The sequence below is a fragment of the Leopardus geoffroyi genome, chromosome B4, assembly GCF_018350155.1.
Source record: "Leopardus geoffroyi isolate Oge1 chromosome B4, O.geoffroyi_Oge1_pat1.0, whole genome shotgun sequence".
NCBI lineage: Eukaryota > Metazoa > Chordata > Mammalia > Carnivora > Felidae > Leopardus > Leopardus geoffroyi.
Genome location: NC_059341.1, coordinates 42,656,722 through 42,682,593, shown reverse-complemented (window position 1 = coordinate 42,682,593; position 25,872 = coordinate 42,656,722). Strand labels below are relative to the sequence as shown.

The window sequence follows — 25,872 nt, the reverse complement described above, 5'->3', positions numbered from 1 at the left end:
CAGAGCCCGATGCGGGGTTTGAACTCACGGACGGCGAGATCATGACCTGAGCCGACGTCGGCCACTTAACCGACTGAGCCACCCAGGCGCCCCTATGTTTATTTATTTTTGAGAGAGAGAGAGAGAGACAGAGTGTGAGCAGGGGAGGGATGGAGAGAGAGGGAGATACAGAATCTAAAGTAGGTTCCAGGCTCTGAGCTGGACCATGGCTCAGAGCCCGACATGGGGCTTGAACCATCAAACTGTGAGATCATGACATGAGCTTAACCGACTGAGCTACCCAGGCACCCCGAGTGTCTGACTCTTGATTTCAGCTCAGGCCATATCTCACTGTTCGTGGCTTCGATCCCCGTGTCGGACTTCGAACTGATAGCAAGGAGCCTGCTTGGGAGTCTCTCTCTCCCTTTCTCTCTGCCCCTCCCCTACTGTCTCTTTCTCTCTCTCAAAACAGATAAATAAACTTCAAAAAAAAAAAAGAAAGAAAATATAATTTGAAAAAAGCAACTGCCTAGATAGGAAAAAAAAAAAAAAAAAAGGAAGCCATTGGCTAGTTGAGGTAGAGATGATGATGATTCATTACTTTTTTCACCCAGAAGTAACTCCTGAAAGTCCAGAATTTCTATTGGCTTTTACAAGCTTGTCACTATACAAGCTTCAGCGTAACTAACAAAGCGTCAAATTTGTGCAGTTAGTTGATTCCTTAATCTTACCATGCAGCATAGATGGCTGTTGGAAGATCGCAAGCATAGGCACAGGACCAGGAAAGGAAACTATGTCCAAATATGTTATCTAGTTGTATCCTCAAAGATTTTGGACCTCAAAGTTTGTCCTTTCATGTAATTTTTTTTTTTTAGTTTATTTATTTATTTATTTTTAGAGAGACTGAGACAGTGTGAGCAGGGGAGAGGCAGAGAGAGAGAATCCCAAGCGAGCTCTGCACTGTCGGCACAGAGCCCAACGCGGAACTAGAACCCACGAAACTATGAGACCGTGACCTGAGCTGAAACTAAGAGTCGGACACTTAACTGACTGAGACACCTAGGTGGTCCCAGGAACTGCCATTTAAATTAGTGACTTAAGGGGCGCGTGGGTGGCTCGGTCGGTTGAGCATCCGACTTCGGCTCAGGTCATGATCTCGCGGTCCGTGAGTTCGAGCCCCGCGTCGGGCTCTGTGCTGACGGCTCAGAGCCTGGAGCCTGTTTCGGATTCTGTGTCTCCCTCTCTCTCTTTGACCCTCCCGCATTCATGCTCTGTCTCTCTCTGTCTCAAAAATAAATAAATGTTAAAAAAAAATTTAAATTAGTGACTTAAGATTGTCAGAAGAGTTATTTGTCTAGGATTTAACATGTTCTTCAAATAACAGATTGCTCAGCCATGGAGTGAAGCTCATTTTCTAACCAAAAACAACTTCAAATATATCACTGAAATGTTTAAAAATCTCATGAGAGTGCTTGCACATCCCCAGCCTGACAGGGTCTGACTCAGCGAGATGACAGGCAGGTTAAAGAAAAAGGACAAAGTCCTCCATTACTGGTATGATTGCAACAATGCCAAATGTGCCTTCCAGGCAAGGCAGAGATCATACTTCTGGATTGTTTTCCCAAGACATTTTCTGTTGTTGTTGTTGTTGTTGTTGTTGTTGTTGTTTTTAATGTTTATTTGTTTTTGAGAGCGGGAGAGTACAAGCAAAGGAGCAGCAGAGAGAGAGGGGGAAGCAGGCTCTGCACTGGCAGCAGAAAGCCCGATGCAGGGCTCGAATTCATGAACCATGAGATCATGAGCTGAGCCACCCAAGCGCCCCTCTGTTGGTTTTTACAATCTCTCTCCCTGAGTGCCTTTTCCATGATTTTTCTTAAGGAGGGCTACACTTCTTACACCTGTCCCGTGGGACTCCCTCCTCCGCGCCAGTCTTCTGGTAGTCGGTGTCCCTTTCAAGACTGCTAGGATAGGTGACCCGGGAAGCCATAAGAAGTGACCCTGCATGATAGACCAAATCCAGACTCTGTCAGATGTTATTTTTATGGCTTACATACTCCTGATCTGCTTGTTAGTGAAGGCTCTACCCGTTAAACCTTCTGACCACCATGGACAGCTCCCAATTGTGCCTCTCACATTTAGACATTCCCAAGCTGGAGTCAGGTGTCAGTCCCTGTGTATTGACAAAAGTCAAGCTCTGTGAATGACTCTGAGAAATTCTCTTCACTTGACTGAGACTGACAAAGTGGCAACCATTTCTTCCACCAGAATGTGAGGCTGGAGTGTGGGACAGAGAAGGCTAGCACGGCCAATCACCAACTCTCTTTAGAGAAATTTGATTATCTCTCTTGATCATTTTCCTTGCCTCAGAAACACTTCAGGTGGGTGATAAGCCACTAATAGCAAACTCTGTTTCATAATCTGTTAGCATGTTTTATACAGAGCATCCTGTTCATAACTTTGGGGACCTCTAATAAAATTCAAAAAGAGAGAGAGAGGGAAAGAGGAAAATCAAATTTCTATCTGATTACAATGTATTTAGTGTTATACCTTTAAACTTGACATCTGAAGGGCACCGGCGTGGCTCAGTCAGTTGAACGTCTGAGTCTTGATTTTGGCTCAGGTCATGATCCCGGGGCCATGGGATCGAGCTCCGTGTTGGGCCCCATGCTGAGCATGGAGCCTATTTAAGATTCTCCCTCTCTCGGGGCACGTGGGTGGCTCAGTTGGTTAAGCATCTGACTTCGGCTCAGGTCATGGTCTCACTGTTAGTGGGTTCCAATCCCACATTGTCTCTCTGTCATTGACGCAGAGCTAGCTTCAGACCCTGTCTCTCTCTCTCTCTCCCCCCCCTCCATGTGCACTCTCTCTCGAAAATAAACAGGATAAAAAAATGTGTATAACAAAATTATCTCTCTCTCTCTGCTTCTCTCCCCCCCTCATGCTCTCTCTCCCTCTCTCTCTTTAAAATAAAAAAATAAATTAAAGGGGCGCCTGGGTGGCTTGGTCGGTTAAGCGTCCGACTTCAGCTCAGGTCATGATCTCACGGTCCGTGAGTTCAAGCCCCGCTCGGGCTCTGTGCTGACCGCTCAGAGCCTGGAGCCTGTTTCAGATTCTGTGTCTCCCTCTCTCTCTGCCCCATCCCCACTTATGCTCTGTCTCTCTCTGTCTCAAAAATAAATAAACATTAAAAAAAATTTTTTTTAATAATTAATTAAAAATTAAAAAAAAAAAACTTTAAACTTGCCACCTGAGAATGTTCTCACAAAATTTATCATGCGGTCCACAAGTTTAAATTCCCTCTGGTTTCTTTTTTTTTTTTTTTTTTTTAATTTTTTTTTTCAACGTTTATTTATTTTTGGGACAGAGAGAGACAGAGCATGAACGGGGGAGGGGCAGAGAGAGAGGGAGACACAGAATCAGAAACAAGCTCCAGGCTCTGAGCCATCAGCCCAGAGCCTGACGCGGGGCTTGAACTCACGGACCGCGAGATCGTGACCTGGCTGAAGTCAGACGCTTAACCGACTGCGCAACCCAGGCGCCCCAAATTCCCTCTGGTTTCATGTGTGCAAATGAGTACACAGAATTAACATTAAACACTAAAAATGCATACATAGTACAATTCTGACACCAGTTCTGATGGGTGAGGTTTCTTCCCCCACACCAAGCAAGTCTCTGAACATCAGCTAGTTATCTTATAATTCAACTCCGTTCTTTTTTTTTTATTTTTTTTAATGTTTATTTATTTTTGAGAGAGAGAGAAACACAGTGGGAGTGGAAGAAGAGCAGAGAGAGAGCAAGACACAGAACTTGAAGCAGTCTCCAAGCTCTGTACCGTCAACTCAAAGCCCAACGTGGGGCTCAAACTCACAAACTGTGAGATCATGACCTGAGCGAAAGTTGGATGCTTCACCGACTGAGCCACCCAGGCGCCCCTCAACTCAGTTCTGATACCAACTACCCAGACATAGCATCTGATTCTACAAGTTCAGGACTCAGTCCCATAAGACTGCTCCTCTTTCGAGTACCAATCACAAATCCAGGTTGTTACCTGTGCTTCTGACCAGCTGGCTACAAATAGGAGGCTCCCATGACCCCCTTTTTGGCTTCAATTAATTTGCTAGAGTTGCTTACAAAACTTAGGAAACCGGTTTATTAATTAGATTACCAACTTATTACAAAGGATATTAAAGGATACAAATCAGCAGCCAGATGAAGAGATACAGATGGCGAGACCCCAGACAAAGGGGGCCATTACTTGCATCATACTGCAAATAATATTCTTCATATTTGTCTCATTATTTAAGATTTTGTCTTATTATTTCTCATATCTCATATGTCTCATTATTTAAGATTTTGTTTCTTTGCATCTTGATCAAATCGAACATTTTCATATACCTATTGGCAATGCATCCTTTCTTTAACTTGTTTATATATTTTGCTTACTCTGTCCCAGTGGGTTTGGAGCCCAAGACGGTGGCACATGTTGGGCCCCTGGTTCTGGTTCACCAACCCCGAAGCTCTCCAAACCCCGTCCTCTAAGGTTTTGATGGAGGCTTCATCCCATAGGCATGATTTATCAAATCATTGGCTATTGATAACCGAACTGATTCGCCAGTCCCTCTCCCTTCCCTGGAGGTCAGTCAGGGGTTGGGACTGGAAGTTTCAACCCTCTAAATCACGTGGTTGGCTCCCCTGGCAACCAGCCCCATCCTCCGGTTACTTAGAGACATTCCATTCCAAGTCACCTCTTTACCACAACAGAAGACACCTTTGAATCTCTCACCAGGAAGGTACAAGGTTTTTTTAGGAGCTCTGGGCCTGGAACAGGATGAAGACCAAATACAGATTTTTTATTATAAATCACAATATCACAAGTAGTTTTCTGTGAGTCCAGAGCATCAGGTCGCAAAAGTGTCTGGCTCTTTCCAGCAAACACCAGTGAAAGCCCGCATTCACCACATTGTCCAGTAGAGCGCGAGGCAGTCATGCCAGAAGGGCGTTCTGGGAAGACTGCCTACAGACATACTCAGATGTTTTGCTTTAGCTCACAGTCGGTGCCTCTTCAATGCCTTTAGGAGTAACAGAAAGAAATGCATTTGGGAAATCTCCCAGCCTGTTCCACCAACCTCCTCTTTCAGCAATTGCCCATGGAAGTGGGTAGCATTTTCTAAATTATTTTTCTACAGAAAGGTGCCGCTTCCCTTCTGTCTTCCAAATGGTGGCACAGGTGAAACAGGACGCAAAGAAATGTTTCGTAGCTTCCGTGGTGCACGTGGCCTTGTTATGAGCCAGCAGTTTTTGCTTACTGAAACATCCCTTCAAAGACCCACCCGAATTGGCTGTACTCTTGTCTGACTTGAAAACTCATGGTTATTACCGATTCAAAGTTTAAGCCAGAAATTTTCAGACTCGCTTTGGAAAGATTGGCACCGGGTGACATATTGCCACTGTTGTAGGTAAAATTGATCAATGTGCAGTATTTTGGTTTTTTTTTTTAATTTATTTTTAATTTTTTTTAATGTTTTATTTATTTTTGAGACAGAGAGAGACAGAGCATGAACAGGGGGAGGGTCAGAGAGAGAGGGAGACATAGAGCTGTCGGCACAGAGCCCGACGCAGGGCTCGAACTCACGGACCGCGAGATCATGACCTGAGCCGAAGTCGGCCGCTTAACCGACCGAGCCACCCAGGCGCCCCAATGAGCAGTATTTTGGTTGACATTGCCTTATTATAGTTTCCAAATTTTCTCTTTTTTTTTTCTTTTTAATGTTTATTTATTTATTTTGAGAGAGGGAGTGTGTGAGTGCTTGCACGGGAGCTGGGGAGGGGCAGAGAGAGAGAGAGAGTCCCAAGCAGTCTCTGCGCTGTGAGCGCAGAGCCCAACGTGGGGGTCCATCCCACCAACCGTGAGATCATGACCTGAGCTGAAATCAAGAGTTGGTCGCTTTACCGACTAAGCCAGAGATCGAATCAGAGACCATTTCCATACCACTCAAAACAACTTAATTATACCCTTTGTTTGCTGGGCAACTAACTACGTAGCTAAAAAGAAAAAAATCTAATTCGTTCCTTCCCTTGAAATTCTCCAAGATTGGACAAGCGGGTACACTGAATGCATAGTCAACTTTTTTTCTATTTATTTTTATTATACCAGTGGTCTTGCACATTGCGGAAATTTTATTTATTTATTTATTTTTTAAGTTTATCTATTTATTTTGAGAGAGAGAGAGAGTGAGCAGGGGAGGGGCAGAGGGAAAGAGACAGAGAGAATCCCAAGTAGGCACAACACTGTCACTGCAGAGCCTGATGCAGGGCTCCAACTCACGAACTGTGAGATCATGACCTAAAACAAAATCAAGAGTCACAACCCTAACTGAGTGAGCCACCCAGGCGCCCCACAGAAATTTTAATAAGTAGAAACAAGCAAAACAATAAAAATATTAAAAGAATCATTTCCGGGGGCACCTGGGTGGCGCAGTCGGTTAAGCGTCCGACTTCAGCCAGGTCACAATCTCGCAGTCCGTGAGTTCGAGCCCCGCATCAGGCTCTGGGCTGATGGCTCAGAGCCTGGAGCCTGTTTCCGATTCTGTGTCTCCCTCTCTCTCTGCCCCTCCCCCGTTCATGCTCTGTCTCTCTCTGTCCCAAAAATAAATAAACGTTGAAAAAAAAAATTAAAAAAAAAAAAAAAAAAAAGAATCATTTCCGGGGCGCCTGGGTGGCGCAGTCGGTTAAGCGTCCGACTTCAGCCAGGTCACGATCTCACGGTCTGTGGGTTCGAGCCCCGCGTCGGGCTCTGGGCTGATGGCTCAGAGCCTGGAGCCTGTTTCCGATTCTGTGTCTCCCTCTCTCTCTGCCCCTCCCCCATTCATGCTCTGTCTCTCTCTGTCCCAAAAATAAATAAAAACGTTGAGGAAAAAAAAAAAAATTAAAAAAAAAAAAAAAGAATCATTTCCATTCTCATCTTCCAGAAAAAAAACAAAACAAAACTACTTTAACATTTTGGCACATATTCTAGATTGCTCATACACATATTTACCATCTACGTGGCTAGTGGTGAATAAATATTTATATTAACAAAATTTTAACAAAACTTGCATCACACTGGAAATAATATTTTTCACATCTATATGCATAAATCTCATGGTTTAAGATTTAGTTTCTTTGCATCTTGATTAAATCGAACATTTTTCATATACCTATTGGAAATGCATGCTTCCTTCTTTTTTTTTTAATGTTTATTTATTTCTGAGAGAGAAAGACAGAGACAGTGTGAGCAGGGGAGAGAGAAAGGGAGACACAGAATCTGAAGCAGGCTCCAGGATCGAGCTGTCAGCACAGAGACCAGCCCGGGGCTTGAACCCAAGAACTGTGAGATCGTGACTGGAGCCGAAGTTGGACGCTTAACTGACTGAGCCACCCAGGCGCCCCTTCATTCTTTCTTTAACTTGTTTATATACTTTGCCTCCTTTATCACTGGCTGTTCCTTCTATTGGCCTATTGACGTCCAAGATACAGATGACACCTACCTTAGTTCTCGTCACCATTATCACTGTAATCTCTACTACTAGGGAATAGTCTCTAATAGTCCTTATTCCAAACTTATTCTTTACTCTGTAGTTTCCTTCATCATTTACAACCCTTCAATGGCGTTCGGTAATCTTAAGTATTTAGCACAAAATCCTTAGCCTGAGTTGGAAAAGCCTTCTGACAGGTCTCCAGTTTGGAACATCTGTAATCAATTTCCCAATTTAAATTTTACTTGATCACAACTCAGATTAAAACTCCCCAGTAGTTTCCATTTATCAAATACTGACTCAAATCTCATTTCTGGTCACCGCCTCCCCAGTAAATGCACTTGGAGGGTAAACTGAAGGGAGGAGAACAAGTTGTGCTTTTTTCCGGAGAAATACCTTTCTAGGCAGAGGAAATAGCACATTCGGAGGCTAAATTGGGACTGTGCTCGGCTTATTTACTAAAAAGCATGGCAACCAAAGGGAATGGAGCAAAGAGAGTGAAGGGAAGGGTTACTAGAAATCTAAAAGGTAGCAAGAGATCAAATCTTAAAGGATTTTATAAGCCGTTATAAAGTCTTCGGCTTTTACTCTGAAAGAAATAGAAAGGCATTGTCAAGTCTTGAGTAATGAAATGGTATTGTCTAATTTATATTTTACTTTTTAAAAAATGTATGTTTTACTTTTATTTTGAGACCGAGAGAGAACACGAGCACAAGCATGCTCGAGGGAGGGGCTCCAGGAGGGAGAGAGAATCCCAGGCAGGATCTACACTGCCAGTACAGAGCCTGATCTGGGCCTCGAACTCACGAATTGTGAGATCATGATCTGAGCAGAAACCAAGAGTCAGACGCTTAACCGACTGAGCCACCCAGGCACCCCTAGTCTGGGAATTTTAAGTTTGACTTAAGCTACCTAGTAGACATCCAGGCAGAAATACTGAATTGAGAGTTGGATATATGAGCCTAGAGATAATCTGGCAGTGATTAGCATTTGGGTGGATAATCCTTGAGATTGGATTACCGAGGCTAGGATCCTCGGTATATATATAGGAGAGAAGAGATTGAGGGATTTAATCTTGAGTGATTCGACAGGACCAAGGCTGGGGAGAGGTGGGAGGAAAGAGAAGGAACAAAGAAAACTTTGAAGGAGCAGCCGTGGATATAGAAGGAAACTCAGGAAATGATGGTGTCCTGGAAACTATGAGAAGAAAGCTTTTTCAAAGTAGGGAAGACTCCTGATACTTCAAAAGCTCCTGATACTTCAAGTAAGATGGGGATTGGGAATGGATCATTAGATTTTGGCAATGTTAGCATTATTAACTCATGACTTTGACAAGAGGAATATCTGTGGAGGTTGGATGGGAAAGCATGATTGGAGTAATTCAAGAGAGAAAGAGGAGGAAAAAAATCACCAGCATGCAAACAGCAAACATAGAGAACTTTTTAAAAGAGTTTTGCGGGGAGCCTGGGTGGTTCAGTCAGTTAAGCGGCCAACTTCGGCTCAGGTCATGATCTCGCGGACCGTGAGTTCGAGCCTGGCGTCGGGCTCTGTGCTGACCGCTCAGAGCCTGGAGCCTGTTTCGGATTCTGTGTCTCCCTCTCTCTGACCCTCCCCTGTTCATGCTCTGTCTCTCCCTGTCTCAAAAATAAATAAAACGTTAAAAAATTAAAAAAAAAAAAAAAGAGTTTTGCTATAGGGGCCCCTGGGTGGCTCAGTCAGTTAAGCTCAGGTCATGATCTCACGGTTCATGGGTTTGAGCCCCATGTCGGGCTCTATGCTGACAGCTCAGAGCCTGGAGCCTGCTTCGGATTCTTTGTCTCCCTCTCTCTTTCCCCTCCCCCGCTCACACTCTGCCTCTCTCCCTCTCTCTCTCTCAAAAATAAACATTTGGGGTGCCTGGGTGGCTCAGTCGGTTAAGCGTCCGACCTCGGCTCAGGTCACGATCTCGCGGTCTGTGAATTCGAGCCCCGCGTCGGGCTCTGTGCTGACTGCGCGGAGCCTGGAGCCTACTTCAGATTCTGTGTCTCCCTCTCTCTGACCCTCCCCCGTTCGTGCTCTGTCTCTCTCTGTCTCAAAAATAAATAAACGTTAAAAAAAATTTTTTTTAATATATTTAAAAAAATTAAAGAGAAAATACAGAAATGGGGCAGAAGCAATAGAGGGATGTGTGATTCATGAGAGATGTGTTTTTGTTTTTCTAACCTGATAATAATTACAGCATGTTTATATTGTGGGTGGAAGTGATGGGGAAAATGATGTAACTACTGATTTGAATCCCACAAATTTGAAGTTGCAAGTTTTAAAAGAGTTAGTACATTGAATTTCAATTTCAGTTATTTTTTTAATGCATCTAAGCCATTTAACTATAGTATGGTCTAAAATCCTATGTGAGTGCTTTTAAAAATTGAGATATTGGGGCGCCTGGGTGGCTTGGTCAGTTAAGCGTCCGACTTCGGCTCAGGTCATGATCTCACAGTCCGTGAGTTCGAGCCCCGCGTCGGGCTCTGTGCTGACAGCTCAGAGCCTGGAGCCTGTTTCGGATTCTGTGTCTCCCTCTCTCTCTGTGCCTGCCCTGTTCATGCTCTGTCTCTCTCTGTCTCAAAAATAAATAAATGTTAAAAAAATAAAATAAAATAAAATAAAATAAAATAAAATAAAATAAAATAAATTGAGATATGACTTACAAACCATAGAATTCATTCTTTTAAAGTGTAAAATTCAGTGGTTTCTTAGTACATTCACGATGTTGTACAACCATCACCACTATTTAATCCCAGAACATTTTTATCACCTTAAAAAGAAGCCTGTTAGAGGCACCCAGGTGGCTCAGTCGGTTAAGCATCCAACTCTTGGTTTTGGCTCAGGTCATGATCTCACGGATTGGGAGTTTGAGCCCCATGGCGGGCTTTGCACTGACAGTGTGGAGCCTGCTTGGGATTTTCTGCCTCCCTCCCTCTCTGCCCTTCCCTCACTCACGCTGTCTCTCTCTCAAAGTAAATAAACTAAATTTTTAGAAAAAGAGGGAGGGGAGGGTAGATGATGGGCATTGAAGAGGGCATCTTTTGGGATGAGTACTGGGTGTTGTACGGAAACCAATTTGACAATAAATTTCGTATATTAAAAAAAATTTTTAAATTTAAATTTAAATTCAAAAAGTTTTTTTTTGGGGCGCCTGGGTGGCGCAGTCGGTTAAGCGTCCGACTTCAGCCAGGTCACGATCTCGCGGTCCGTGAGTTCGAGCCCCGCGTCGGGCTCTGGGCTGATGGCTCAGAGCCTGGAGCCTGTTTCCGATTCTGTGTCTCCCTCTCTCTCTGCCCCTCCCCCGTTCATGCTCTGTCTCTCTCTGTCCCAAAAATAAATAAACGTTGAAAAAAAAAAAAAAAACACTTTAATAAAAAGTTTTTTTTTAAAAAGCCTATTATCGGGGCGCCTGGGTGGCTCAGTCGGTGAAGCATCCGACTTCGGCTCAGGTCATGATCTCGCGGTCTGTGAGTTCGAGCCCCGCGTCGGGCTCTGGGCTGATGGCTCAGAGCCTGGAGCCTGTTTCGGATTCTGTGTCTCCCTCTCTCTCTGCCCCTCCCCTGTTCATGCTCTGTCTCTATCTCAAAAATAAATAAAACATTAAAAAAAAATTATAGGGGCGCCTGGGTGGCGCAGTCGGTTGAGCGTCCGACTTCAGCCAGGTCACGATCTCGCGGTCCGTGAGTTCGAGCCCCGCGTCGGGCTCTGGGCTGATGGCTCGGAGCCTGGAGCCTGTTTCCGATTCTGTGTCTCCCTCTCTCTCTGCCCCTCCCCCGTTCATGCTCTGTCTCTCTCTGTCCCAAAAATAAAAATAAACGTGGAAAAAAAAAATTTTTTTTTAAATTATAAAAAAAAATAAATAAAAAATAAAAAAGCCTATTATCAGACATGTCCCTATTATCAGACATTCTGCCCTACTTTAGTTCCTGACAACCACTAATCTATTTTCTGTCTCTGTAGATTTGCCTGTACTTCATATTTCATATACATAAAATCATATAGTATATGACTTTTTTGTCTGGCTTCCTTCAGCATATTTTCAAGATTCATTCACACTGAGCATGAATTAATAGTTTATCCTTCAACTGTAGCTAGATAATATTCCATTGTATGGATACAGTATATTTCACTTATTCACCAGTTGGTGGACATTTCAATTGTTTCTACTTGTTGGCTATTATAAGCATTGTTGCTGTGAACATTCACATAACAAATTTTTGTGTGGGCATATGTTTTCATATCTCTTGCATATAGTACCTAAGAGAAAAATTGCTGGGTCATCTGGTGACTGTACGTTTAACTTTCAGAGAAAGTTTTTCCTGCCTCTATTGAGATGTTCACATGGTTTTTTCCCTCTATTCTACTGAGGCATTACATTGATGGATTTTCGCAATATGGAACCAACCTCACGTTTCTGCCATAAATCCCACTTGGTCACGGTGTATAATCCTTTTTATACATTGCTGGCTTTGAATCGCCAGCATTTTGTTGAAGATTTTTGCTTCTGCTATTCATAAAGTTTGTTAATCAATCGTTTTCTTTTCTTGATATCCCTGTCTGGTTTTGGCATAAGGGTGTGATGGTCAGTTTTATGTGCAACTTGCCTAGGCTACAGACCCCGGTTACCCAATCAAACACTAATGTAGGGATTGCTGGTATTTTTAAGGTATCTGTTAGATGCAATTAAAATCTCTCATCAGTTGACTTAAAGTAGGGAAGATTATCCTACCATAACCTTAGGCCTGAGTACACCTAATTCAGCCTAATCCAATCAATTAAGGTGAGTGGTTTTTGTATTTTGGGTTTTTTTTTTGTTTTTGTTTTTGTTTTTTTAGTGTTTACCTAGAGAGGAAGGGGAGCAGAAAGAGAAGGAGAGAAAGAATCCTGACACAGGGCTCAATCTCACGAACTGAGAGATCACTACCCGAGCCCAAATCAAGAGTCGGTTGCTCAACCGACTGAACCACCCAGGGGCCCCCATCAGTTAAGGCTTTAAGAGTACAGCTGAAGCTTCCCTGAAGAGAACAAATTCTGTGGACAGCAGCTTCTGACAGCTGTTCTGACAGCTGCCCAAAGGATTTTAGACTTACCTGGACAATTCCCACCATCATGTGAGTCAACTCCTTATAATAAGTTTCTTGATATAGATCCCCTCCTGGTTCTGTTTCTCTGGCTAAACCCCGACTGATAACACAGGGTAATTAATACTGGCCTCATAGAATGAGTTGGGAAGTGTTCCTTTTCTCTTCGGTTTTTTGGGGACGAGTTTGCAAGTATTCAATTATTTAAATGTTGGTATTTCCCTGCTGAAGCCCTTTGGTTATGGGCACATGTATAAGATTTGTTTTTCTCTCCAAGAAATCTGTTCTACTTTATGTGTTCATTTGAAGTGGTTCTTTTATTTCAAATATACCTGGAACATCTTTCCATGTTAGTCTTTATTGATCTACTTAATACTTTTTCATTGGTGCATGATATTCCATAGTACAACACATGAAGTGTTTTGGTTGTGTGTGTGTGTGTGTTTTTTTTTTTAGCTTGGCAGATCAGAGTTTAAATCCTAACTACAAATCTTACCAGTAGTGCAAGTTTGGACTGCTCCTATCTATCTATCTATCTATCATCTATCGATCGATCTATCGCTCTATTGCTCTATTGATCTATCGCTCTAGCGATCTATCATCTAGCGATCTATCATCTATCAATTTATCGATCTATCTATAGATCTATTGATCTATCACCTATCTATCATCTGTCTACCTATCTATCATCCATCTGTCTATCATCTGTCGGGGACTAGGATAGAACTGTGGATAAAAGCTAGGATCTATGTGCTTGCATTCTTTCAGTGGCGCTCTCTGTTCTCCAACATCTGATCCGCGCCCCCTTGAATGTTCTCAAGTCCTCTGTTTTTGTTTCCTTTGTTCCATCCCCCCTTAGATAAACCTTGATTTTGGAATTTTGTGGAGGAAAAGCAAGTGAAAACAAAACCAAACATAAATCTCCAAGATTCTACTAGCCTGACAGTGGTATTCCCTATTGCAGCCATTTGTAGCCAGAGATCTTCAGTGAAAAGCAAAATTTTTTGAATAGTTGTGGATTTTAGGTGCTCTTGGCTGGCTCAGTCAGTAAAGCATGTGACTCTTGATCTCAGGATCATGAGTTCAAGCGCCACCTTAAGCATGGAACCTACTTTAAAAAATCAAAATAGTTATGGGTTTTAGTAATAACAGAGTATCAGTTTGACCACAGCAGAGCTGAACAGTTAAATGGGAAGAGAGGTTTTATTATATAAAAATATATGATCTTCTGAGTCAGAAATGGAGAATGAGTGTGTGTGTGTGTGTTATTTTTTCTTTTTTTTCTGCCTGCCAGTGGTTGGCAGGTGAAATTAAGCAGGTGGTGTGGACTCCAGTTAATTAGAGAAAGCAGAATCCATCTAAAGAGAACAAGATGCAGCCAATTGTTGATGACATGAGAATTGAGGACCACTGATTTCAGATTTTTTTTTAATCTAGAAATTTAAATTTTGATGTTGAATCTCTGTTGTTGTTGTTGCTTAAAGATTTTATTTTTAAGTAATCACTATACCCAGCATGGGGCTTGAACTCACAACCTCAAGATCAAGAGTCACATACTCTACCAACTGAGCCAGCCGGGCACCCCAAATCTCTTGATTTTTTTAAATGGTGGCCATACAATCAAAATTTTGTTTAAAAAGGACTTCACAGGGTATCTGGCTGGCTGAGTCAGTACAGCGTACGACACTTGATCTTGGGGTCGTGAGTGTGAGCCCCACATTGGGGACAGAGTTTACTTAAAAAAAATAAAGAGGGCATTAAAAAAAAATAAGAGTGTTCATCTACATAAGATTTTATAAGATCATGTGATCCAGTAGATCTGGCGTAGAGCCTAGGGAATTTGGATTCATTGCTTCCTTATATGTAAGAGTTATCTACAAATACTCAGTTGAAAAAAAGTATGTGGACCAGTAAGACCATTGCATAAACGAGGGGCGCCTGGGTGGCTCAGTTGGCTAAGCATCCGACTGTGGCTCCGGTGATGATCTCACAGTCTATGAGTTTGAGCCCCACATTGGGCTCTGTGCTGACGGCTCGGAGCCTGGAGCCTGCTTCAGATTCTGTGTCTCCTTCTCTCTCTGCCCTCCCCCCCGGCTCATGCTCTGTCTCTCTCAAATATAAATAAACATCAAAAAAATTGTTTTAAAAGGACTTGCATAAATGAAAAAATCTCACAATAAGAGAAATTTTTTTAAGTTTATTTTTTTTTAGTAATCTCTATATCCAATGTGAGGCTTAAACTCGCAACCCAGAGATCAAGAGTCACATGCTCTTTGGGCTGAGCCAACCAGGCACCCTAAGAAATTTCAACATGTAAAATTTAATAAGAAGGAAAATTATTAAATGCGTCCCCAGAAAAATCTATTTTTCTGCAGGTTGGTAAATAACATAAATCTTATCCCTAAACTTGAACCTTCTCTCTAGATGTAGTTTTTCTCATTAATGATTCTATTTTGCTAACGTTATAACCCTATTCCTAAATTTTCTTTGCACATTTTTTTTTTAGAGATAGTGCCCTTTATTTTTTTTTATTTTTAAGTTTATTTACTTATTTTGAGAGACAGAGAGACAGAGAGAGAGAGAGACCAAGGGGCAAAGATGGAGAGAGAGAAAGAATCCCAGGCAGGCTCTGCACTGTGAGCACGGAGCCCAATGCGGGGCTCAAACCCACGATCCGTGAAATCATGACCTGAGCCGAAACCAAGAGTCACGCGGTCAACTGACTGAGCCACCGAGGCACCCCTGCACATTTCTTTTTCTAACTAAAGTGGTTAGGTTTCTATATATGAAAGCCGGTGTTGGGAAGCAAAAGGGCAAAAGGTAGCCTACGATACCAGAAACGGAAGATGCCAAGAGCAGGAATGATCCAGGGCACTTGGCAATGGCAGGTACCACCAAGTTACACACACCACATCAGTATCAAGAGTTTATTGAATTCTGAGCATTGGTCCTGTTTTTAGCACTCTTGGACCTCACGACAATCGTACGGGGCCGATTTTCAGCCAAGGAGACTAAACACAGAGAGGGATAGTAAATTGCCCACAGTCACAAGATCATTAATTGCAAAAACTAAAGCAAAATAAGGTCTGGGTTTGAACAGTACCCTCCAGGATGGATATAGGGTTGTTTGGAAACTGGGAGGCCTGGGGGAATGGGAAACGCAAATGTTGAAATAGGTGTCGGAGGCTGCTGGGAGAAAAATAATAAAAGTTTAGTTTGCCAGATTATAATGGCGCCCAAAATCTTCAAGGAGATATTTACTGTCTCTTGTGAATTATCAGAAGATAACATTTTACGTTTGCTTGAGAGATCACAACGTGGGAAAACAACGCTTTCAGATATATTGAAATTAGGAGTCATTGCAACCAATCCCGTACTAGTGGTCACTCAAATTTTAGGCATAAAAAAAATTCTCTGTATTTTATTTATTGGTTTATTTTCGTAGCAAGCATGCTACTTGGACATATTTTTATTCTCTAATAATTCTTTTTTATTCTCTGTATTTTGAACAAAAACAGAGCAATGAGGTTCAAGTTATGAACTCCTTAAGTTTAATGATTTTTTTTTTTTTTTTTTTTTTCAAATTAAAAACATGCTGGGGGCACCTGGGTGGCTCAGCTGGCTAAGCATCCAACTTTGGCTCAGGTCAAGATCTCGCCGTTCGTGAGTTGGAGCCCCACGTTGGGCTCTGTGCTGATGGCTCAGAGCCTGGAGTCTGCTTCCGATTCTGTGTCTCTCTCCCTCTCTGCCCCTCCCCACCTCATGCTCTATGTCTCTCTCTCAAGAATAAATAAACATTAAAAAAATTTTTTTTTAGAAACATTCTGAAAAATAGCAAATGCAGTCATTTATTTATAAGAGCTTTTGAGTGTGTTCCTACAACAATACACTTTTTATCTCTTTCAGGACTTCTCTTAGATAAAATTGTCTGGGGCTGAGAATTGTTTTATCTCTAAACATCAAGCAGAGCATCTAGGAGACAACAATCATGAGCCTACATCATCGAGGGCTGGAAGCTGGTGACAACTTCACAAAATCGACAAGTTGGAGTAAGTACAAATTAAGTAGAAATCAAATAATAAGCAAATCGTTCCTTATCATTTATTCCATTCTTAATCATTCTTGTGCCTATAAGCAAATCATAGAAAGTCATTACTGGGGCGCCAGGATGGCTCAGTCGGTTAAGCGTCAGACTCTTGATTTCAGCTCAGGTTGTGATCTCGCGGTTCCTGGGTTTGAGCCCTGTACCGGGCTGTGCACTGACAGTGTGGAGCCTGCTTGGGATTCTCTCTTTCTCCCTCTCTCTCTGTCCCTCCTCTGTTTGTGCTCCCTCTCTCTTTCTTTCCTCAAAATAAATAAATAAACAAACAAAAAAACCTTCAGCATTCTTCCATTGATGAACATTAGTTTAAAAAAATTACATGGGGCGCCTGGGTGGCTCAGTCGGTTGAGCGACCGACTTCAGCTCAGGTCACGATTTCACGGTCCGTGAGTTCGAGCCCCGCGTCGGGCTCTGGGCTGATGGCTCAGAGCCTGGAGCCTGCTTCCGATTCTGTGTCTCCCTCTCTCTCTCTGCCCCTCCCCCATTCATGCTCTGTCTCTCTCTGTCTCAAAAATAAATAAATGTTAAAAAAGAAAAAATTATAAAATAAAATAAAATAAATTATATTACTGGGGCACCCAGCTGGCTCAGTCAGTGGAGAATGTGACTCTTGATCTTGGGATTGTGAGTGTGAGCCCTACTTTGGATGGAAAGATTACTCAAAAATTTTAAAATCAAAAAAAATAACATTACCTATAATAAACAATCCTTTTACCATAAGGATGCTACAATAAACATCTTTTTACGTACAATTTTTTGCTAAGGAGCAAGTATTTCTCGAATTTGCTGGATCAAAGTCTGTACATTTTATGCCTCGTCAGGTACTTCCAAATTCCTTTCAAAAAGATTTTTACTGGTTTGGACTCTCACCAACAGGGTATAAGAGATGTCATTTGAATATATGTTTTTCTCACGTAGTTGTAGGAAGAACTTAAATCCAACCAAAGTAAAAGGGATGAGCCTATGATTAATGATTGATTTAGGTTTTTAACTATCACCGTATAAAAAAGGAGGCTAGGGGCACTTGGGTGGCTCAGTTAGTTGAGCGTCCAACTCTGGTTTAGGTCATGATCTTGTGGTTTGTGAGTTCGAGCTCCACATCAGGCTCACTGCCGGGAGCTTGCTTTGGATCCTCTGTCTCCCTCTTTCCCTGTCCCTCCCCTACTTGTGCTCTGTCTTTCTCTCTCTCTCTCTCAAAAATAAATAAAACATTAAAAAATATGTAATGCTTGAAATATGCAAAAACATATTTGATATATACTTAATTTATAAGGAAATTAATGACATGAACACGAAAGGACCAACCAACAAAAAACAATATATTTTATAAAACTGTATATTAATATATACTATGTATTAAATAATATAGTAATATAACATTTACCAATATAAGTATAGCATTACCCCTACATTTCATCTACTCATATGTATGTCTCCTCTATCCTATGCTGTTTTTCCAACCATCTTCCTGAATTATATTATTGCCTTAGTTTTATAGTTTTTATCACATATTTATGCACCCTTCAATAATATTACGTGTTTTTTGAGCTTTAAAAAAATATTAATTACTGTGTACTTTTGAGACTTGTTGTTTTACTCAAAATTATGTTTCTAAAATTAACTGCTTGAATGTAGCTTTAATTCATTAACTTCATTCTGACAACGGACACTGGATTATTTCCACTTCTGTTTTTTAAGTCAATGCTATTACATTATTTTTTTTAATTTTTTTTTTTTTTTTACATTTATTCATTTTTGAGAGACAGAGACAGAGCACAAGCGGGGGAGGCGCAGAGAGAGAGGGAGACACAGAATCTGAAGCAGACTCCAGGCTCTGAGCTGTCAGCACAGAGCCCTATGTGGGGCTTGAACGCCCCAACTGTGAGATCATGACCTGAGCCGAAGTTAGACAATCAACTGACTGAGCCACTCAGGTGCCCTGAGAATGGATACTTTTCTAAAAATGTGTTAAATTGTTTCCTAAGCAACTCGGATTTATACACTTTCACCCAAAATATACAAATATTCCTTTAAAAAAAAGTTTTCGGGGGGCGCCTGGGTGGCGCAGTCAGTTAAGCGTCCGACTTCAGCCAGGTCACGATCTCGCGGTCCGTGAGTTCGAGCCTCGCGTCAGGCTCTGGGCTGATGGCTCAGAGCCTGGAGCCTGTTTCCGATTCTGTGTCTCCCTCTCTCTCTGCCCCTCCCCTGTTCATGCTCTGTCTCTCTCTGTCCCAAAAATAAATAAACGTTGAAAAAAAAAATTTATAAAAAAAAAATAAAATAAAAAATAAAAAAATAAAAAAAAGTTTTCGGGAGCACCCGGTGGCTCAGTTGGTTAAGCACCGACTTTGGTTCAGGTCATGATCTTGCGGTTCGTGAGTTCAAGCCCTCCTTCGGGCTCCGTGCTGACAGCTCAGAGCCTGGAACCTGCTTCCGATTCTGTGTCTCCCTTTCTCTCTGCCCCTCCCCTGCTTGCTCTGTTTCTCTCTCTCTCAAAAATGAATAAACATTAAAAAAAAATTTTTTTAAGTTTTGTCAATCCACCACTAACACTTGGTGTTATTAGATTTCTTCATTTCTGCCTCCCCATGTGGGTACAAAATGACATTTCATTCTTATCTTCATCTTGATTATTATTGAGGTTAAAATTCTTTCTAAAATAGTGGCCATTTAGAGCTATTCTGGCTATTCTGACTCTTGCCCCCACTCTTTTTTTTCTGTTGGATTGCTTTTCTTTTACTTATTAATTAATGGGAATTCTTAGTATATTGTAGATACCAATAATTTGTCAGTTATCTGTTACAAAAAATTTCCCTAGATATATGGCTTTTCATGTTATTTCTGAGATCTTTGGTGAATAGCAGTTTCTTATAAATTTTTTTTAATGTTTATTTATTTTGAGGGAGGGAAAGATAGAGGGCGAGCAGGGGAGGGGCAGAGAGAGGGCGATACAGAATCCGAAGAAGGCTGGGGGCTCTGAGCTGTCAGCACAGAGCCCGATACGGGGCTCAAACTCACGAACCGCAAGATCATGACCTGAGCCGAAGTTGGATGCTGAACTGACTGAGCCACCCAGGTGCCCCAGCAGTTACAATTTTTAATATAAATTTTAGCAATCTTTTCTAGCAGTATTTATTAAATAGCTTATTACTGACCTATAGTTCTCCTCTATCATATATCAACTTTTGATTATATCCATGGATCTGTTTCTAGACTCCCTTTCAGTTCCAGGAGTTAATTGGTCCATCTGTACAATAATATTTTACTGTCTTAATTACTATTGCTTTCAATAATATTTTTTTTCAATATTTATTTATTTTTGGGACAGAGAGAGACAGAGCATGAACGGGGGAGGGGCAGAGAGAGAGGGAGACACAGAATCGGAAACAGCCTCCAGGCTCTGAGCCATCAGCCCAGAGCCCGACGCGGGGCTCGAACTCACGGACCGCGAGATCGTGACCTGGCTGAAGTCGGACGCTCAACCGACTGCGCCACCCAGGCGCCCCTACTATTGCTTTCTATTATGTTTCTAATTATGTTCTTTTTCTTATGTGTCTTTGTTATTTTTTTTTTTAAGTTTACCTATTTATCTGAGAGAGAGAGTGAGAAAGAGAATGCGTAAGGGAGGGAGGGGCAGAGAGAGAGTAGAGAGAGAGAACCCCAAGCAAGCTCCATCCTACCAGTGCAGAGCCCAATCCAGGGCTCGAACTCACGAACCATGAGATCATGACCTGAGTCAAAATCAGTAGTCGAACACTTAACCTCCTATACCACCCAGGCACCCCCAGAAAATGCAATTCTTGATCACAGGGTCGGGAGTTCAAGCCCCACATTGAGTGTAGAGCTTACTTAAAATAATCATAATCATAATCATAATCATTCTCAATAATAACAATCCTAGGGGGGCACCTGCGTGGCTCAGTCGGTTAAGCGTCCAGCTTCAGCTCAGGTCATGATCTCATGGTTGGTGAGTTTGAGCCCCGCACCTGGCTCTGTGCTGACAGCTCAGAGCCTGGAGCCTGCTTCGGATTCTGTGTCTCCCTCTCTCTCTGCCCCTCCCCTGCTTGTGCTCTGTCTCACTCTCTCTCTTTCAAGAATAAATAAACATTAAAATTTTTTTTAAAAACAATAACAATAACAATCCTAGGAAAACCAAAACATAATGAACACATTTCTAAAGACTGTATATTTTACCAAAACTCTCATAAGAGGAAATAAAAAACCTGAATAGTCCTTTAAATAAGGTCATTCATAACTTATTTATATCAAGATATCTTATTTTTTAACATAACAAAGGGATTGTTAATTTCAATACATAGCCGCTTTCCGTACTCAGTCTATATTTAAATCCAAAAGGAAATTATTAAAAAAATTTTTAATGTTTATTCATTTTTGAAAGAGAGCATGAGTGGGGGAGGGACAGAGAGAGACACACACACAGAATCTGAAGCAGGCTCCAGGCCCTGAGCTGCCAGCACAGAGCCCGATGCAGGGCTCGAACTCATGGACCCTGAGATCATGATATGAGCCAAAGTCGGACACTTAACCAACTGAGCCACCCAGGCACCGCCGAAAGTAAATCATTTTTAAAATGATATTTTCATGAAAATCTTCACTGATTTTCATAACTTGACTTTTTCTTTTCTCTCTTTTTTCCCACAATGTACAACACTCATATTTTATGAAAATCAAATATATAGTCTCACACTGAAGAATGTTGACTATGATCTAAGAGTCAAATTTAGCTGCAGTTTGATTTTATTTCACAGATTTTGCTATACAGAAAGAACCAGATGTGCTTTGTGATCAAAACCCGGAACAATCAAATAGGAACCATAGTGATGATGAACAAAAGGGAAAGAAAAAATGGAAAGAAAGAGAAGGGGAAGAAAAAAAGGAGGAACTAGAAGAGAAACTGGAAGAAGAACAAGAAATGGAAGAAGAAAATGAAGAACAACATCCCCAGGAAAGATTAGTCAGTAAGCCCCTCATGGACACTCTCTGGGCAACATTTAAGTTAAACAAATGCCCCACAATGGGACATAGCCGGTCACTTGCATTTGAATTTAATATGACAGTAAAACAGGTATGACAACATATTTCTTCGTTGACAGAGTCACCTGTGGGGTATTTTTACCCAGACAGGCCGATACCTTATTCCTTGATTCATCACCTCCCCACCTTATTTTTTTGCAGATAAAGCAGTGGTTTCATAAAAGGAGGAAGAAATACCATAAAGTGATGTACAAGAGGAAACATAAGAAGAGACCTAAGAGGTAAGAATGCGTTATATGTAGACTACTTGGTTGTAAGGAAGTAAAAAAAAAAAAAGGAATTTATTGACTTTTAGAGACAGATTGTGTTTCCATAGTTAGTGGATTTCCCATAAGCTTTTCATGTGCCACCGTTTCCACTTGGTTCCGACTACAGGGTTGAATATTGGATGTCGTGAGAGGTCAGATTGCCTCCAGATGTGGCCCAAGGACATGATCATAGTAAACTAGAACTTCCAGATTATAAATAATGGAAGATAAAAGGGACACCATTAGGAACGGTCCAGAACAAGCTGGCAGAACAAGGGCTAAGGGATCCATTGGGCCGCGATGAAACTTGGAGATACATGGGTGGCTTTGCAAACAATGTTTCCTTTGCTGGTGCATTATTACAAGGATTCAAATAGGGATTTGTTGCATTTGTGGTAGCTGTGGGGGCTGAATATGACCCGGAGTCCCAGAATAAAGATAACAAGCATTACTGAAGATAATACCTGGAAGCATCTTAAAGGCTTCTTATCCCTGTTATAAAAATAAGATTTCTTCGGGGCGCCTGGGTGGCTCAGTCGGTTAAGCGGCCGACTTCAGCTCGGGTCATGATCTCGTGGTCCGTGGGTTCGAGCCCCGTGTCGGGCTCTGTGCTGACAGCTCAGAGCCTGGAGCCTGTTTCAGATTCTGTGTCTCCCTCTCTCTGACCCTCCCCCGTTCATGGTCTGTCTCTCTCTGTCTCAAAAATAAATAAACGTTAAAAAAAAATTAAAAAAAAAATAAGATTTCTTCAATGTAGCCTACTCATTTGTGTGTTTTCCATTAAAGAATACTAATAAGATTTAGGGGCGCCTGGGTGACGCAGTCGGTTAAGCGTCCGACTTCAGCCAGGTCACGATCTCGCGGTCCGTGAGTTCGAGCCCTGCGTCGGGCTCTGGGCTGATGGCTCAGAGCCTGGAGCCTGTTTCCGATTCTGTGTCTCCCTCTCTCTCTGCCCCTCCCCCATTCATGCTCTGTCTCTCTCTGTCCCAAAAATAAATAAACGTTGAAAAAAAAATATTTTTTTTTAATTAAAAAAAAAAGAATACTAATAAGATTTAATAAAGTAAGAATACATGTAAAAAAAAAAAAAAAAAAAAAGGCGGAGGAGGGGAGAGTGCCTGGGTGGCTTAGTTGGTTAAGCATCTAATTCTTGGTTTCAGCTCAGGTCATGATCTCAGGTTTCCTGAGATCCTGCCCTGAGTTGGGCTCCATGCTATCAACACGGAGCCTGCTTGGGATCTCTCTCCCCTCCTCCCCCCATCTCTGCCCCTCCCCTGCTCGTGCTCTCTTGTTCTCTCTCTCAACATAAATAAACTTAAAAAAACAAAACAAAACTTTTCACGTTCCAGCCAGTGACACAGAGAATCATTGATTGTCCTTGTCCTATTTGTTATTCGGCTCAACACACAAAAATGCATATGCATACGCTGCATTTGCAATGGAGTCATGTTATCAAATATACAACTATGGCCATTAAACGTTTATTGATCGCACTATAGAATTAATAATTTTGTCTTTTTTTGTTCCTTAGATGCTGAATATTTAGGACGCTTGTCTCTTCTGTGTTACCTATTGGCAGAACGTCATGAGTGGAAAAACTTAAGAACAACATCAACATTTTTCAAAGTATTAGACTAGATTGTATATAGAATTTTTATGTATTATTTATGTAGATGTATGTAGACAATTTTTAATGTATTACCTCACTTGATCATCATCCTACACCATAAATGAGCAATCGGAATTGCTGGGAAATAATGTGATTTTATTGAGGTGCCTGGGTGGCTCGGTCGGTTGAATGTCTGACTTCCGGCTCGGATCATCGTGTCGAGGTCCGTGAGTTCAAGCCCCGCGTCGGGCTCTGTGCTGACAGCTCAGAGCCTGGAGCCTGCTTCAGATTCTGTGCCTCCCTCTCTCTGCCCCTCCCCCACTCACAGTCTGTCTCTCTCTCTCTCTCAAAAATAAACATTAAAAAAAAAAAATTAATGTGATTTTATCAACAAGTACCAGTTTCTCTCTTTTTCTTCAGCCCACCTCTGAAGTTGCTATGGGCCACTGCTCCGCCCAGTGTTACTGATATTGTAAGAACAAGTCGTGTTTAAAGTCCCCTTTCTGCAGAGGCGCCCGATGCTAAAATCCGGATCTTTGACCGGAAGTGGAAGAAGACAAAAGTGGATGAGTTCCCACTGTAAGGCCGCATGGGGTCAGATGAATATGAGAAGCTCTCCTCTGCAGCCCTGGAGGCTGCCCTTATTTGTGCCAACAGGCACATGGTGAAAAGCCAACACATCCACGTTTGGCTCCGCTCTTCTCCATCATCCCTGTCAACACGATGTTTCCTGCGTTGGGGCTGACAAACTCCAGACGGGTATGTTGGGTGCTTTTGGGCAGCCCCAGGGCACGGTGGCCAGGGTCCACACTGGCCAAGTCATCGTGTCCATCTGTACCAAGTTGCAGAACAAGAAGCATGTGATTGAGGTCCTAGGAAGGGCCAAGTTCAAGTCTCCAGGCCACCAGAAGATCCACATTTCCAAGAAGTGGGGCTTTCCTAAGTTTAATGTGGATGAATTTGAAGACATGGGGGCTGAAAAGTGGCTCATCCCAGATGGCTGTGGGGTCACACGCATCCCTAATCGTGGCTCCCTGAACAAACGTTGGGCTTGACACTCGTGAGAACCCCAACAGCACTACCCCCTCCTTATTCACGGCCATCAATAAATCCTACTTCCTGTAAGAAAAAAAAAGGCGGGGGGGGCCTGGGTGGCTCAGTCAGTTAAGTGTCAGACTCTTGATTTTGGCTCAGGTCCTGATCTCACAGGTTCATGAGTTCAAGCCCTGCATCGGGCTCTGTGCCTGACAGTATAGAGCCTACCTGGGATTCTCTCTCCCTCTCTCTCTGCCCTTCCCCTGCACTCTCTCTCTCTCCCGCTCAAAATAAACTTAAAAAAAACAACACATTTTTTTAAAGAAAAAAGTACCAGTCCCTAAACATCTAACCCTCAATTTGTGCCTGCATCTCTCAGCTACACATGCTGCATTTGTGGTTATAACCTGGGAAATATTCGAGGCTGTATCAACTTGTGTTTTATATGTGGTATTTATATACTCCTAATGCTCTCTATTGAAATACCAATGTGAGAGTATTTCGAATTTCTTATACCTTCTTCTCCACCTCCATAACTTTACCTGTTTACCTCTTTGAAAAACAATTTTTTAAAAAATTTTATTACTTTTTTTTATGTTTATTTATTTTTGAGAGAGAGAGTGCGAGCAGGGTTGGCACAGAGAGAGACACAGAATCCAAAGGAGGCTCCAGGCTCTGAGCTGTCAGCACAGAGCCTGATGCGGGGCTTGAACTCACAAACCCGTGAGATCGTGACCTGAGCCGAAGTTGAATGCTTAACCAACTGAGCCACCTAGGCGACCCTTTAAGGACTTGATTTTTATTTTTAAGTAACGTCTACACCCACCGTGAGCCTCGGACCTACAACCCTAAGATCACGAGTCACATGCTCCACTGACGGACCCAGCCAGGTGCCCCCACCTCTTTGAAATTTTTAAATGTGTCTTAAGGGGGGATGCCTTGGTGTGTCAGTTGGTTAAAAGCATCCAGTTCTTGGTTTGGGCCCGGCTCATGATCTCCAAGGTCATGAGTTCGAGACCTGCGTCAGGCTCTGCACTGACAGCTCAAAGCCTACTTGGAATTCTATCTCTCCCTCTGTCTTTCTCTCTCAAAATAAATAAATAAACTAAAAAAAAAAAAAAAAAAAAAAAAGTGTATTTAGCAAGATGCCTTTGTTCTTCAGTGGAAATTGTTTTCCAAAATTGTCATATTTTGATACACGTTAAATAAATGGACTATCTTGTAGAAC

The 25,872-nt window shown here is 42.1% G+C and overlaps 1 protein-coding gene and 1 pseudogene across 1 annotated transcript; both read left to right on the top strand.

Annotated features, from left to right (window-relative positions):
- The first annotated feature begins 16,583 nt into the window (after positions 1 to 16,583).
- Positions 16,584 to 23,538, top strand: NANOGNB (NANOG neighbor homeobox). Its single transcript, XM_045466452.1, has 4 exons — positions 16,584 to 16,644; positions 21,467 to 21,783; positions 21,894 to 21,973; positions 23,532 to 23,538. Exons 1-4 carry the CDS (start codon positions 16,584 to 16,586, stop codon positions 23,536 to 23,538), a joined length of 465 nt encoding a protein of 154 aa, XP_045322408.1.
- A 509-nt stretch (positions 23,539 to 24,047) lies between these two features.
- On the top strand, positions 24,048 to 24,552 carry LOC123590807 (annotated as a pseudogene).
- The last annotated feature ends 1,320 nt before the right edge of the window (positions 24,553 to 25,872 follow it).

What these genes read in the sequence shown, in the direction of transcription:
- NANOGNB (XM_045466452.1), top strand. Translation starts at nt 16,584, where the DNA reads ATGAGCCTACATCATCGAGGGCTGGAAGCTGGTGACAACTTCACAAAA. An exon ending in CACAAAATCGACAAGTTGGA is followed by an intron (nt 16,645 to 21,466) that starts GTAAGTACAAAT and finishes TTTATTTCACAG; the next exon opens with ATTTTGCTATACAGAAAGAA. An exon ending in TTAATATGACAGTAAAACAG is followed by an intron (nt 21,784 to 21,893) that starts GTATGACAACAT and finishes ATTTTTTTGCAG; the next exon opens with ATAAAGCAGTGGTTTCATAA.